Source organism: Canis lupus, unplaced genomic scaffold, assembly GCF_011100685.1.
Source record: "Canis lupus familiaris isolate Mischka breed German Shepherd unplaced genomic scaffold, alternate assembly UU_Cfam_GSD_1.0 chrUn_S646H808, whole genome shotgun sequence".
Taxonomy (NCBI): Eukaryota; Metazoa; Chordata; class Mammalia; order Carnivora; family Canidae; genus Canis; species Canis lupus.
Window position 1 is genome coordinate 21,415 of NW_023331590.1, and position 15,757 is coordinate 37,171.

The 15,757-nt window shown below is 44.5% G+C and overlaps 1 gene segment (V, D, J or C); it reads right to left on the reverse strand.

The window, feature by feature from the left end:
* Positions 1-2,825: 2,825 nt before the first annotated feature.
* LOC119879337 lies at positions 2,826-3,485 on the reverse strand. The segment is given in 2 exon segments: positions 2,826-3,226; positions 3,339-3,485. Coding segments are annotated over 2 exon segments (444 nt in total).
* Positions 3,486-15,757: the final 12,272 nt, after the last annotated feature.

Consider the following 15,757-nt stretch of genomic DNA (forward strand, 5'->3'; position numbering starts at 1 on the left):
TAAAACTAAACCACAAGAAGTTTGGAAGTATTTCAAACACATGGAGCTTAAAGACCATCCTGCTAAAAGATGAAAGGGTCAACCAGGAAATTAGAGAAGAATTAAAAAGATTCATGGAAACTAATGAAAATTAAGATACAACCATTCAAAATCTTTGGGATGCAGCAAAAGCAGTCCTGAGGGGGAAATACATCACAATACAAGCAGCCATCAAGAAACTGGAAAAATTTCAAATACAAAAGCTAACTTTGCACCTAAAGGAACTGGAGAAATTACAGCAAATAAAACCTACACCCAGCAGAAGAAGAGAGTTAATAAAGTTCCAGAACTCAATGAAATAGAGACCAGAAGAACTGTGGAACAGATCAAGAAAACCAGGAGTTGGTTATTTGAAAGAATTAATAAGATAGATAAACCATTAGCCAGCCTTAATAAAAAGAATAGAGAAAAAGACTCAAATTAGTAAAATCACGAATGCAAAAGGAGAGATCACCACCAATACCAAAGAAATACAAAAGATTTTAAAAAATTTTTATGAGCAGCTATATGCCAATAAATTAGGCCATCTAGAAGGAATGGACGCATTTCTAGAAAACCAGAAACTACCAAAATTGGAACAATAAGAAATAGAAAACCTGAACAGGCCAATAACCAGGGAGGAAATTGAAGCAGCCATCAAAAACCTCCTAAGACATAGAAGTCCAGGGCCAGATGGCTTCCCAGGGGAATTCTATCAAACGTTTAAAGAATAAACCATACCTATTCTACTAAAGCTGTTTGGAAAAATAGAAAGAGATGGTGTACTTCCAAACTCGTTCTATGAGGCCAGCATCACCCTAATTACAAAAACAGACAAAAACCCCACCAAAAAGGCGAATTATAGTCCAATATCCCTGATGAACAGAGATGCAAAAATTCTCAACAAGTACATTAAGAAGATTATTCATCATGACCAAGTGGGATTTATCCCTGGTTTGCAAGGCTGGTTCAACACTCGTAAATCAATCAACCTGATACATAACATCAATAAGAGAAAGCAAGAACCATATGATCCTCTCAATAGATTCAGAGAAAGCATTTGACAAAATACATCCTCCATTCCTGATCAAAACTCTTCAGAGTGTAGGGATAGAGGGAACATTCCTCAACATCTGAAAAGCCATCCACGGAAAGCCCACAGCAAATATCATTCTCAATGGGGAAACACTGGGAGCCTTTCCCCTAAGATCAGGAACAAGACAGGAATGCCCACTCTCACCACTGTTATTCAACATAGTACTAGAAGTCCTAGCATCAGCAATCAGACAACAAAAAGAAATAAAAGGCATTCAAACTGGCAAAGAAGTCAAACTCTCCCTCTTCGCCGATGACATGATACTCTACATAGAAAACCCAAAAGCCTCCACCCCAAGATTGCTAGAATTCATACAGCAATTTGGCAGTGTGGCAGGATACACAATAAATGCCCAGAAGTCAGTGGCATTTCTAGACACTAACAATGAGACTGAAGAAAGAGAAATTAAGGATCTCATTAGATCTTGAAAAAACTTTTGGCTATTGTGAAAGCAATGTCTTAATAAAAGTCACATAAATAGAAACAGAGACACTTATACAATGATGACATGCTCTCTCACACAGACATAGAACACAGTCTCACATCCAGGAATATAGCTAATGGGATGGTGGGGGGAAGACATTTCTACAATTTCAGGAATGTGCAAATGTGATGTAAACACCATTAAACTCAACAACTTTTTTCAAGTATTAGATGATGTGAGTGAACAAGAAAAAATACCTGGTTAAACCTCAGCATTGATGGAAATTGAAAGGGAGTTATGTCAGAAGATCTAAATATATGATTCAGACATGGATACTCTGAGTTTGGTGCTTCAGTGACAGAAGAAATCACCCAATGAGCAAAAAGAACAGGTATTCCTAATGAAGACAAATAAGGGGATTACATGGGTCTGGAAACATCTAGAAATAGGTAAATGACCAAGGATGGAGATCCTGGATTCCTCAGAGGTCAGATGGGAGGTGAGCACTCTGGATCTGCCACCCCCAGTCCATATACTTCAGTACAAAGAAACCCTGTGTCAGAACCTGATGGGGGAGATGAACTTTCTGTGTCCTTTGAGACCTTTTTTCTAGGAAGGTGCTGCAGGAGTGTCTTTGAGGACATAAGGGAAGGAATAGCATTGAGACCCCAGGTGGTGGCTCTATGCTTTACATGGACCTGGACCTGTGTTGGCAAAAGGAACAGCAGATGGAGGAGCCACCGGCTGAGCCTGAGCAGCTGCTGGGGCCTCGTGCTCCCAGCAGATGACAAAGGGGTTCTGGTCCCAGTTCTCAAAGACCTGGGATTCTGTGTGAGCCTTGAAATGCTGTCACAGGAGGGACAGTGAAGAGTGACCTCACCATCCAGGATCAGTCCAGTGATGATCAGAGAGAACGAGCTGCCAGATATGGAACCAGAGAATGGATCAGGGTCCACAGAAGACCTGACATCATAATAGATGAGGATTTGACTGCCCATTCATGGAGCGGTTGGTAACAGGTCACATATTGGACACATGCCTGATGTGTCCTGACTCAGAGCTGGATGCAGGGACCCTGTTTCTGCCCTGACCTGTCATGGACTCTGTCTCAGGGCAGCTGACCCTGGCACCCAGGAATATGTGCTCAATTTAAGAAAATCATACAGTATCTTGCTCCCAAGGACAGGCTTCAAGGAGAAGTTTAAGAGAATGTGGAAAGAATTATAGACAAATTCCTTTAGGGGGGGTCTCAGACGTCCATTTATATCAAACAAACAAAGAAGCACTGACTTGGCCAAACTTTCAGGACTGCACTGGCAGCCCCATCACAGTGGGGATGGCAGGTTTGTGTCTCACTTCCTCCCAGGCCCGGAGCACTGTGTGAGCACCAAGCGTGGAATCAACAGACTGACAGTAATAATCAGCCTCGTCCTCAGCCTGGAGCCCAGTGATGGTCAGGGTGCCTGAGTTGCCAGAGCTGGAGCCAGAAAATCTGTCAGGGACCCCTGAGGGTCGATCCCCATCACTGTCCACGAGGAGTTTAGGGGCCTTTCCTGGGAGCTGTTGGTACCAGCTCACACCAAATATATCAATGTCATTTGTGCTTCCAGAGCAGGAGATGGTGACCTTCTGGCCCAGGGCCCCAGACACTGAGGCCGGCTGATTCAGCACAGCCTGGGCCCAGGACCCTGCAAGGGGGAGAGACACAGAGAGGGTGATGCTCTCTTCTACAGAAAAGGGGAAAAATCAGAGCCCATGTGCCCTCCCAGGATCCCTTCCCCTTTCCCCATATCCAGTCACCTGTGCAGTGAGCGAGGAGTGTGAAGAGGAGAGGGGACCAGGCCATGTCGGAGGACATCACTGATTGATCCTGCCTTCTGGGGACCCACAGCTGAGCAGACCTCCTCTAATCCCTCCCTTCCCCTATTCATCCTCTGAGAGAGGGAGGGGCCATCTATGCAAATAAGACCCTAGTCCCTCTGTCTGAGGACACAAGGGGGTAAGGCTGGGAGGGGCTGCATGGGACAGGGGTGCAGAGGTCCCAGCTATGAGCCCTGACACAGGCAGTATCAGGTGGCAGGTTTTCTGCTCTGATCAACCCTTATCCCTCAGAAACATGTGAAGGGTGCTCCCTGGGTCCAGACCTAGACACAGCATTGTACAACATGGTGACATGAGTCCATTAGGGATAACTCCTGCCTCCTCACCATACTGTCCACTGTCAAGTTCCTTAGGGCCAGGCCTTGTGTCCCCTTATGTGGCCTCCCATCCCTACAGGACACATTTTTACCCTATTCATGCTCCACATAGTGAGTCTGTCCACAGATCCCTGGGCTATTCATGGGACAGACTGAGGTGATGTCTTTTGTAGAATTACATAGATGAGGATCACGTCCAGAGCAGTGATGAGTCCACATTGACAGTTCTGTGCAGGAGGCTGATATCTTTCCTCTTACCTGATTCCTCTCTGTTTGGAGAGTCCTCTTCTCCCAGAAGTTCCCTCAGCACTGAGGACCAGGACCACTCTTCCCAGGCTGTGGGTAGAAGCGGTCGTGTGCATTGTAGAGGACTATACACTGGACATCCCTCAGAAATCTCTGCCAGGCCTGAGTCCCCAGCAGGAAGGACAGGGCCCAGCCCCCAGGAACAGGCTCCTTAGTGTAAATGGTCCTCAGTAAGCAGTGGAGTAGGGACCACAGGGCAGTCCCACCGCGCCCTCTGCTGGATGCAGAGCACACACTCACCCTGGCCTGAAGACCTGAGTCCAGCTGGTTTCTTTTTATTTTTATTTATTTTTTATTTTTTAATTTATTTTTTATTAGTGTTCAATTTACTAACATACAGAATAACCCCCAGTGCCTGTCACCCATTCACTCCCACCCCCCGCCCTCCTCCCCTTCTACCACCCCTAGTTCGTTTCCCAGAGTTAGCAGTCTTTACGTTCTGTCTCCCTTTCTGATATTTCCCACACATTTCTTCTCCCTTCCCTTATATTCCCTTTCACTACTATTTATATTCCCCAAATGAATGAGAACATATAATGTTTGTCCTTCTCTGACTGACTTACTTCACTCAGCATAATACCCTCCAGTTCCATCCACGTTGAAGCAAATGGTGGGTATTTGTCATTTCTAATAGCTGAGTAATATTCCATTGTATACATAAACCACATCTTCTTTATCCATTCATCTTTCGTTGGACACCGAGGCTCCTTCCACAGTTTGGCTATCGTGGCCATTGCTGCTATAAACATCGGGGTGCAGGTGTCCCGGCGTTTCATTGCATTTGTATCTTTGGGGTAAATCCCCAACAGTGCAATTGCTGGGTCGTAGGGCAGGTATATTTTTAACTGTTTGAGGAACCTCCACACAGACCAATATCCCTGATGAACATGGATGCAAAAATTCTCAACAAGATACTAGCCAATAGGATCCAACAGCACATAAAGAAAATTATTTACCACGACCAAGTAGAATTTACCCCAGGACACAAGGCTGGTTCAACACCCGTAAAACAATCAATGTGATTCATCATATCAGCAAGAGAAAAACCAAGAACCATATGATCCTCTCATTGGATGCAGAGAAAGCATTTGACAAAATACAGCATCCATTCCTGATCAAAACTCTTCAGAGTGTAGGGATAGAGGGAACATTCCTCGACATCTTAAAAGCCATCTATGAAAAGCCCACAGCAAATATCATTCTCAATGGGGAAGCACTGGGAGCCTTTCCCCTAAGATCAGGAACAAGACAGGGATGTCCACTCTCACCACTGCTGTTCAATATAGTACTGGAAGTCCTAGCCTCAGCAATCAGGCAACAAAAAGACATTAAAGGCATTCAAATTGGCAAAGAAGAAGTCAAACTCTCCCTCTTCGCCGATGACATGATACTCTACATAGAAAACCCAAAAGTCTCCACCCCAAGATTGCTAGAACTCCAGCTGGTTTCTGCAACTTGCCAGGTCCCTGTCTATTCTCACATCTCTCATCTGATTTCTAGAGATGGGCGATTCCAGTATATTGTACCTGATTCTTTTGTATCTCACTCTCGAGAGGTGTTTCATTCTCAGGAGTTTCAGGAATGTACATCAATGGCAGCTATTTTCACCCCAGAGAAGACCCTGCACACTTTGAACCACTTCATTGGTCTTTGATTTTGGTTAAACATTCATTGTTAGTTTTCCATCAGTTTTGTTTCCAGATAAGAGTTTTTACCTACTGTGCCATAAATTGTGTTGTGTTGCACTACTTCATGTTGTCATAAGAGAAAGATTGCCTGGGACGCCTGGGTAGTTCAGCAGTTGAGCGTCTGTTTTTGGCTCAGGGGGTAATCCTGGGGTCCTGGGATAGAGTCCAACATGGGCCTCCCCACAAGGAGCCTGCTTCTCTCTCTCCCTACGTCTCTGTCCTTCTCACTGTGTCTCTCATGAATAGATAAATGAAAGCTTAAAGAAAGACTGCTCTAATAGCTACCATGACAGAAGCATGATGTATGTCATTTTGCAGATTCTATGTTTACAGCATGCCACACTGTCAAAAAATAGAGAGAAGTGGAGGAGCCAATTCTCAGACATTTATTTCTGGGCTTCTATCTTTGCCTCCCTCATGTGAAGAAACTTCTTTTCTCTGAACACTGAACTCCTGCACCAACATTGTTCGATAGATTTGCCACCATGGGGGCTTTCCAAGGAATTTGGATGAGGAAGTAAATATTACAATTTCTTGATTATATGGTGTATTTTTACCAAGTCCATGCTTATGTATGCAAATGACAATTTTCCTGGTACTTGGTTTGGTGAATTGTCAGCAGATGTTCATACACCTGACCTGTATGTTGTAGTTCATTTGCTCAAGGACATTGTCTTCTGTGCTCAGAATATGCTCTATGATCCAGCTGCTCCCTCTGGTTTCTTCAATCAGCAGCTGGAGGCTAATCATGTCCTTTCTTGTTCTCTGCAGGAACCCATTGAATCCAGTCCATGGGACTGTCACCTTCACCAAGATTGAAGTCTGTGTTTTTCTCTTGTTCTGTCCTAATATCAAGTGCTTAGTTCTCAACTCCTATCTGATCAATTCAGCCCTCCAAATGTAAAATGTTCCACAAGCAGCAATTATCGTTTTTGCCTTAGATATTTTCCTCTTTTTTATTGAATTTCAATTTGCCAACTTATAGTATAACACCCCGCTCTCATCCCATCTAGTGATCTATTCCTCTTCATGGGAATCCTATTAAGGTTAATTCACACATTCATTCAAGAAACTGGTGTTGAATTTGTCCTTCGTGTCAGGCTAGGTTTTGAGCTTTGTGGATACAGTAATAACACATATACACAAAAGGAAAAAAATTCAAGTGTGGGACACACAGCAAAGACAGTCAGAGAAATGTCTCTATGTGGCTGGTACTACCTGACCATTGATCATTCTGGGTATCTGGAGCTCATTGACTTCTGAGAACCCCTCACCTCGTATAGAACATCAACAATGTCTTCCTCCATGCTCTCTCTGGAGCCTGCCCCAGGCCGTCACACCTCCCTGCTCCATCCAAGTGCCTGAGTGTAGGTGTCCAGCCCTGCTCACCTGGTGTTGGTTTCCAACACTCTAGGGAGCCTCCCAGGTGTGAGTGGAAATGGGCTCCTGTCCTCACAGGGAATGGAAACAAGCGAAAGAGGAAGGCTACTCCAGGTCAGTAGATGACTAATAAGCAAAGGAGTTCTGCATACAAGGCTTGTGTTGGTCAGCAGCAAGAAAAATAGATCCTCACACACATCCACTAAGTCTTATATTTATGAAGAGGCCTTCACAGGGTTGTGGCACAAACACACCACATCAACACCACATTGCTATCTCAAGGATACATTCTTGGAGCACACTCTGGAAGAAGCTAAGTCAAGCAGAACCCATCATCTACAAAGGACAGAGGTTAATAACCTCAGAGTGCCTGGGTCCAGCTTCTGGATCAGTTTGTGATTACAACTTTTTATGATATACCCAGCAACTGGCAATGCAGAATTCCTCCTGTGTTCTGTCCACCAATTTTGTTTCTTTCTTTTTCCACAAATAATTCTTTCTTTCTTTCTTTCTTTCTTTCTTTCTTTCTTTCTTTCTTTCTTTCTTTCTTTTCTTTCTTTATAATAAATTTACTTTTTATTTTTTATAATAATACATTTATTTTTTATTGGTGTTCAATTTGCCAACATACAGAATAACACTCAGTGCTCATCCTGTCAAGTGTCCCCCTCAGTGCCTGTCACCCATTCACCCCCACCCCCCGCCCTCCTCCCCTTCCACCACCCCTAGTTCGTTTCCCAGAGTTAGGAGTCTTTATGTTCTGTCTCCCTGTCTGGTATTTCCTACCCATTTCTTCTCCCTTCCCTTCTATTCCCTTTCACTATTATTTATATTCCCCAAATGAATGAGAACATACAATGTTTGTCCTTCTCCGATTGACTCATTTCACTCAGCATAATACTCTCCAGTTCCATCCACGTTGAAGCAAATGGTAGGTATTTGTCATTTCTAATGGCTGAGTAATATTCCATTGTATATATAAACCACATCTTCTTTATCCATTCATCTTTCTATGGACACCGAGGCTCCTTCCACAGTTTGGCTATTGTGGACATTGCTGCTAGAAACATCGGGGTGCAGGTGTCCCGGCGTTTCATTGCATCTGTTTCTTTGGGGTAAATCCCCAGCAGTGCAATTGCTGGGTCGTAGGGTAGGTCTATTTTTAACTCTTTGAGGAACCTCCACACAGTTTTCCAGAGTGGCTGCACCAGTTCACATTCCCACCAAGAGTGTAAGAGGGTTCCCTTTTCTCCGCATCCTCTCCAACATTTGTTGTTTCCTGCCTTGTTAATTTGCCCCATTCTCACTGGTGTTAGGTGGTATCTCATTGTGGTTTTGATTTGTATTTCCCTGATGGCAAGTGATGCAGATAGCTGGGGGCATCACAATGCCAGATTCCAGGTTGTACTACAAAGCTGTGGTCATCAAGGCAGTGTGGTACTGGCACAAAAACAGACACATAGATGAATGGAACAGAATAGAGAATACAGAAGTGAACCCTCAACTTTACGGTCAACTAATATTCCATAAAGGAGGAAAGACTATCCACTGGAAGAAAGACAGCCTATTCAATAAATGGTGCTGGGAAAATTGGACATCCACATCCAGAAGAATGAAACTAGACCACTCTCTTGCACCATACACAAAGATAAACTCAAAATGGATGAAAGATCTAAATGTGAGACAAGATTCCATCAAAATCCTAGAGGAGAATAGAGGAAACACCCTTTTCGAACTTGGCCACAGTAACTTCTCGCAAGATACATCTACGAAGGCAAAAGAAACAAAAGCAAAAATGCACTATTGGGATTTCATCAAGATAAGAAGCTTTTGCACAGCAAAGGATACAGTCAACAAAACTAAAAGACAACCTACAGAATGGGAGAAGATATTTGCAAATAACGTATCAGATAAACGGCTAGTTTCCAAGATCTTTCTTTTTCTTTCTTTCTTTCTTTCTTTCTTTCTTTCTTTCTTTCTTTCTTTCTTTCTTTCTTTCTTTCTTTCTTTCTTCTTTCTTTCTTTCTTTCTTTTCTTCCTTCTTTCTTTCTTTCTTTCTTTCTTTCTTTCTTTCTTTCTTTCTTTCTGATTCTATTTATTTATTCGTGAGAGACACACACACACAGAGGCAGAGACACAGACAGAGGGAGAAGCAGGCTCCACGCAGGGATCCTGATGTGGGACTGAATCCCAGGACTCCAGCATTGCACTCTGGGCCGAAGGCAGGCACTAAATCGCTGAGTCATCCAGGGATCCCCAATTTTCTCATTTTAAATCTGTATTTAGGAATTTATCATTAGGGGGGTGCCTGGGTGGCTCAGTTGTTTAATCATCTGCCTTAAGCTCAATGTAATGGGATGGAGTAGACTCAAGTACGAACGATAATCAATCAGACCCATTGCATCCCCATCTCTGCATGGATGACCAACATTTAGTGTATTCTCGAAGTCAGGAATCTGGTCATGGCCTGCCAATGAGACAGGATCATATTTGTACACATGCTTGGTGTAAAATGTTTAGGTCTTGCTTCCTGATCTGGGTCTCTTATTGCACCCAGCATCACAATAAAAGCAGCCACCAGTGCCACTCAGCTATGTTCTCACCAAGGCACTGTAGAGGGTCAGGAGAATATTGCTCCACAAAGGGAACCTGAGCACTTGGTGGGGGTCCAGGAATTTTCATTGCTTGTATCCTAAATCAATGCCCTGGGAACTTGGCCAGGCTTCTGGTAAACCAGGAAGGATACTGAGCATTGTTACTATGCCAGTGGCTGGAGGCACAGGTGAGAGTGAATGTCCCTCCTGGGGACACTGTTAGTGAGGACTCCTGAGTCATCACAGCCTGAAAACTGGTCCCTGAAATGACAGTAGACATGTTAAAAATTAAGAATAAAGGCAGAGGGATCCCTCCAAAGTCTGGCCTCTGAAATCTCCATGAACCTGGGCAGTAGCGGAAGAGGTGAGTGAGAGGAGAGGAGTGTACATCATGCTGGGACTTTCCAAAGGTCCCCTGGCCTTACAGCTAGTCTTGATCTCTGGGATTTGTCCTTTATCTCCTCCTAAGCTCAGGGGGTTAAGGGCCTGTTTGGTGATGCATTATGCAAACTTGAGCCCACAATGCCACTTGATTTTGGGTCCTCATCCCAGCTTGTAGCTTCCTTCCCAGAAGGAGGTCTGGGGTGGTCAAAAGCTCTGGGTTTGTTCCTTGGGAGGAAGCCGCAGATTTCACCCCTCACTTGTTCAGTGAGTACAGAGATAGGTTCCAGGCCCAGTCAGGTGGAATTATTTCAGCTGGTTTCTGTTAACTTCAGTGCAAAGGGAATCTGTGCCCGAACCTGATGGGGAAGATGACATTTCTGTGTCCTTTCAGACCCTTTGTCTAAGAGGGGACTGCGGTCAGAGTCTTTGAGGACAATGAGATGGAGGATCCTTCACTCCCACCTAGCTCCCCTACATGGACCTTGGACTCATATCGGTGAAGACATTAACAGCAGAAGCAGGAGCCACAGTCTGACCCTGAGCAGCTCCTGAGGCTCACCATCCAGCAGATGAGAAAGGGGTTCTCGTCTCAGTTCTTGAGCACTCGGATGAACCATGACGCACTGACAGAAGAGGAGCTGTGAGGAGATGCCTACACCTCAGACCTCAACCCAGCGATGGTCAGAGAGCCAGAGTTCCAGACATGGAGCCAGAGAATGGATCAGGGTCCACAGAAGGTCTAACTATTATAATAGATGAGGATTTGGCTGCCATCCATGGAGCTCTTGGTAGCAGGACACTATTGGACACTCCTGATGTGTTCTGACTCAGACAGAGCTGAATTTAGTGTCCATTTTCTGCCATGACATGACATAGTCTCTGTGACCAAAGAAGCTGACTCTGGCACCCAGGAATCTGTGCTCAGTTTGAGAAAGTCACACAATAATTGCTCCCAGTTACAGGTTTCATTGGGACACTTAAGAGAATGTGGAGAGAATTGCCGATAAATTCTATGAGATGGGTCTCAGGAATCCAGTTTATATCAAACAAAGAATCAGTTGACTTGGCCAAACCGTCAGGCCTGCACAGGAAGCCCCATCATTGTGGGTTTGGTAGATTTGCTTCTCACCTCCCCCCAGGCACGGAACTCTATGTGACCACCGAGGCTGAAATCCATGGACTGGCAGTAATAATAGCCTCGCCCTCAGCCTGAAGCCCATTGATGGTTTAGGGTGCCTAAGTTGCCAGACTTGGAGCCAGAGAATCAATTGGGGACACCTGAGGGTCTCTTCTCATTATCATATATGAGGAGTTTAGGGGCCTTTCTTGGGATCTGCTGGTACCACTTCACACCAATAATACCAATGTTGTTTGTGCTGCTAGAGCAGGAGACGGAGACCCTCTGGCCCAAGGACCCAGACGCTGAGGCTGATTGAGTCAGTACAGACTGGGCCCAGGACCCTGCAAGGGGGAGAGACACGGAGAGGGTGATGTTGGGGTCTGGAGACAAGAGGAGGAAGCAGGGACCCATGTCTCCTCCCAAGGGCCCCTTCCCCTGTCCTCACATCAGTCACCTGAGCAATGAGCGAGGAAGGTGAAAAGGAGAGAGGACCAGACCATGGTGAAGGTCATCACTGATCCTGCCTTCAGTGGCTCCAACAGCTGAGCAGAACCTCCCCTCATCTCTCCTTCCCCTCTTCAAACTCTGAGAGAGGGAAAGGCTGTCCTTGCAAATGACAGCTCTCTGCCTCTGAGCTACCCTGGATCAGGTCCCTCTGCCTGAGAATGTCAAGGCACAGGCAGGGAAAGTATCTATATCATTGTGGTTTTGATTTGTAGTTCCCTGACGGCAAGTGATGCAGAGCATTTACTCATGTGCATGTTGGCCATGTCTATGTCTTCCTCTGTGAGATTTCTCTTCATGTCTTTTGCCCATCTCATGGTTGGATTGTTTGTTTCTTTGGTGTTGAGTTTAATAATACTTTATAGAAATGGAAATTAGCCCTTTATCTGATTACGTCATTTGTAACTATCTTCTCCCATTCTGTAGGTTGTCTTTTACTTTTGTTGACGGTATCTTTTGCTGTGCAAAAGCATCTTATCTTGATGAAGTCCCAATAGTTCATTTTTGCTTTTGTTTCTCTTGCCTTCATGGATGTATCTTGCAAGAAGTTACTGTGGCCGAGTTCAAAAAGGGTGTCGCCTGAGTTCTCCTCTAGGATTTTGATAGAATCTTGTCTCACATTTAGATCTTTCATCCATTTTGAGTTATTTTTGTGTATGGTGAAAGGAGGAGTGGTCTAGTTTCATTCTTCTGCATGTGGATGTCCAATTTTCCGAGCACCATTATTGAAGAGACTGTCTTTTCTGACAATGGATAGTCTTTCCTCCTTTATCGAATATTAGTTGACCATAAAGTTGAGGGTCCACTTCTGGGTTCTCTATTCTGTTCCATTGAATCTATGTGTCTGTATTTGTTGCCAGTACCACACTGTCTTCATGACCACTGGTTTGTAAGTACAACTGAAATCTGGCATGTGATGGCCCAGATATGTTTTTCTTTTTTAAAATCCCCATGGCTATTTGGGGTCTTTTCTGATTCCACACAAATCTTAAAATAATTGTTCTAACTCTCTGAAGAAAGTCCATGGTATTTTTTTTAAGTCCATGGTATTTTGATAGGGATTGCATTAAACATGTAAATTCCCTGGGTAACATTGACAGTTTCACAATATTAATTCTGCCAATCCATGAGCATGGGAATATTTTTCCATCTCTTTTGTGTCCTTCCTCAATTTCTTTCACAAGCGTTCTATAGTTTTTAGGGTATAGATCCTTTACCTCTTTGGTTAGGTTTATTCCTAGGTATCTTATGCTTTTGGGTGCAATTGTAAATGGGATTGACTCCTTAATTTCTCTTTCTTCAGTCTCATTGTTAGTGTATAGAAATGCCACTGACTTCTGGGCATTGTTGTATCCTGCCACGCTACCAAATTGCTGTATGAGTTCTAGCAATCTTGGGGTGGAGGCTTTTGGGTTTTCTATGTAGAGTATCATGTCATCGCGAAGAGGGAGGTTTGACTTCTTCTTTGCCAATTTGAATGCCTTTAATGTCTTTTTGTTGTCTGATTGCTGAGGCTAGGACTTCCAGTACTATGTTGAATAGCAGTGGTGAGAGTGGACATCCCTGTCTTGTTCCTGATCTTAGGGGAAAGGCTCCCAGTGCTTCCCCATTGAGAATGATATTTGCTGTGGGCTTTTCATAGATGGCTTTTAAGATGTCGAGGAATGTTCCCTCTATCCCTACACTCTGAAGAGTTTTGATCAGGAATGGATGCTGTATTTTGTCAAATGCTTTCTCTGCATCAATGAGAGGATCATATGGTTCTTGGTTTTTCTCTTGCTGATATGATGAATCACATTGATTTTTTACGGTGTTGAACCAGCCTTGTGTCCCGGGATAAATCCTACTTGGTCATGGTGAATAATTTTCTTAATGTACTGTTGGATCCTATTGGCCAGTATCTTGTTGAGAATTTTTGCATCCATGTTCATCAGGGATATTGGTCTGTAATTCTCCTTTTTGGTGGGGTCTTTGTCTGGTTTTGGAATTAAGGTGATGCTGGCCTCATAGAACGAATTTGGAAGTACTCCATCTCTTTCTATCTTTCCAAACAGCTTTAGGAGAATAGGTATGATTTCTTCTTTAAACGTTTGATAGAATTCCCCTGGGAAGCCATCTGGCCCTGGACTCTTGTGTCTTGGGAGGTTTTTGATGACTGCTTCAATTTCCTCCCTGGTTATTGGCCTGTTCAGGTTTTCTATTTCTTCCTGTTCCAGTTTTGGTAGTTTGTGGCTTTCCAGGAATGCGTCCATTTCTTCTAGATTGCCTAATTTATTGGCGTATAGCTGTTCATAATATGTTTTTAAAATCGTTTGTATTTCCTTGGTGTTGGTAGTGATCTCTCCTTTCTCATTCATGATTTTATTAATTTGAGTCTCTCTCTCTTCTTTTTAATAAGGCTGGCTAATGGTTTATCTATCTTATTAATTCTTTCAAAGAACCAACTCCTGGTTCTGTTGATCTGTTCCACAGTTCTTCTGGTCTCGATTTCGTTGAGTTCTGCTCGAATTTATTAACTCTTCTTCTCTGGGTGGGTATCTGCTGTTTTTTCTCTAGCTCCTTTATGTGTAAGGTTAGCTTTTGTATTTGAGTTCTTTCCAGTTTTTGAATGGATGCTTGTATTGCGATGTATTTCCCCCTTAGGACTGCTTTTGCTGCATCCCAAAGATTTTGAACGGTTGTATCTTCATTCTCATTAGTTTCCATGAATCTTTTTAATTCTTCCTTAATTTCCTGGTTGACCCTTTCTTTTAGCAGGATGGTCCTTAACCTCCATGTGTTTGAGGTCCTTCCAAACTTCTTGTTGTGATTTAGTTCTAATTTCAAGGCATTATGGTCTGAGAATATGCAGGGGACGATCCCAATCTTTTGGTATCGGTTCAGACCCGATTTGTGACCCAGTATGTGGTCTATTCTGGAGAAAGTTCCATGTGCACTTGAGAAGAATGTGTATTCAGTTGAGTTTGGATGTAAAGTTCTGTAGATATCTGTGAAATCCATCTGGTCCAGTGTGTCATTTAAAGCTCTCGTTTCTGGGATCCCTGGGTGGCGCAGTGGTTTGGCGCCTGCCTTTGGCCCAGGGCGCAATCCTGGAGACCCGGGCTCGAATCCCACGTCGGGCTCCCGGTGCATGGAGCCTGCTTCTCCCTCTGCCTGTGTCTTTGCCTCTCTCTCTCTCTGTGCTATCATAAATAAAAAAAATAAAGCTCTCGTTTCTTTGGAGATGTTGTGCTTAGAAGACCTATCGATTCCATCAAAATCCTAGAGGAGAACACAGGCAACACCCTTTTTGAACTCGGCCATAGTAACTTCTTGCAAGATACATCCACAAAAGCAAAAGAAACAAAAGCAAAAATGAACTATTGGGACTTCATCAAGATAAGAAGCTTTTGCACAGCAAAGGATTCAGTCAACAAAACTAAAAGACAACCTACAGAATGGGAGAAGATATTTGCAAATGACGTATCAGATAAAGGGCTAGTTTCCAAGATCTATAAAGAACTCCGGAGCCTGCGTTGTTGGATTCGCGCTCCGGGCCGCGCAACCCCCTCCGCGGAGCCACCGCCCGAGCCTCCCTGAGCTGCTCCTGGAACCGCGCAGCCCCTCCGCACGGAGCCTCTTCCTCTGCCCGAGCCCCTCTGAGCTGCTCCGGGGGCCGCGCAGCCCCCTCTGCGGAGCCGCCGCCCGAGCCCCTCCGAGCTGCTCCGGGTCCCGCCGTGCGCGCTGCAGCCCTTAGGGAGCTCAGCGCACTCTCCTGGGCGCGCAGGTGTCTGTTACTGTCCCAGGGAGCCCGAGGGCATCCCGCGCTCTTCGGGTCCTGCTCTAACTTGTTGCAAGCCACTTTCCGCAGGGAAGGTTGGTGCAGCTCCTGCTTCGGACGGGGCTTCCTGTCCTGGGGACACTCGCCCAGGCCTTAGCCTGGCTCCTCGTGGGGACTCTCCCCTTGGATGCTTTTTCTTTCTTTATTTCTTTTTCCCCATCTTCCTACCTTGATAGAAGCACAAACTCTTCTCACTGTAGCGTTTCAGCTGTTCTCTCTTTAAAT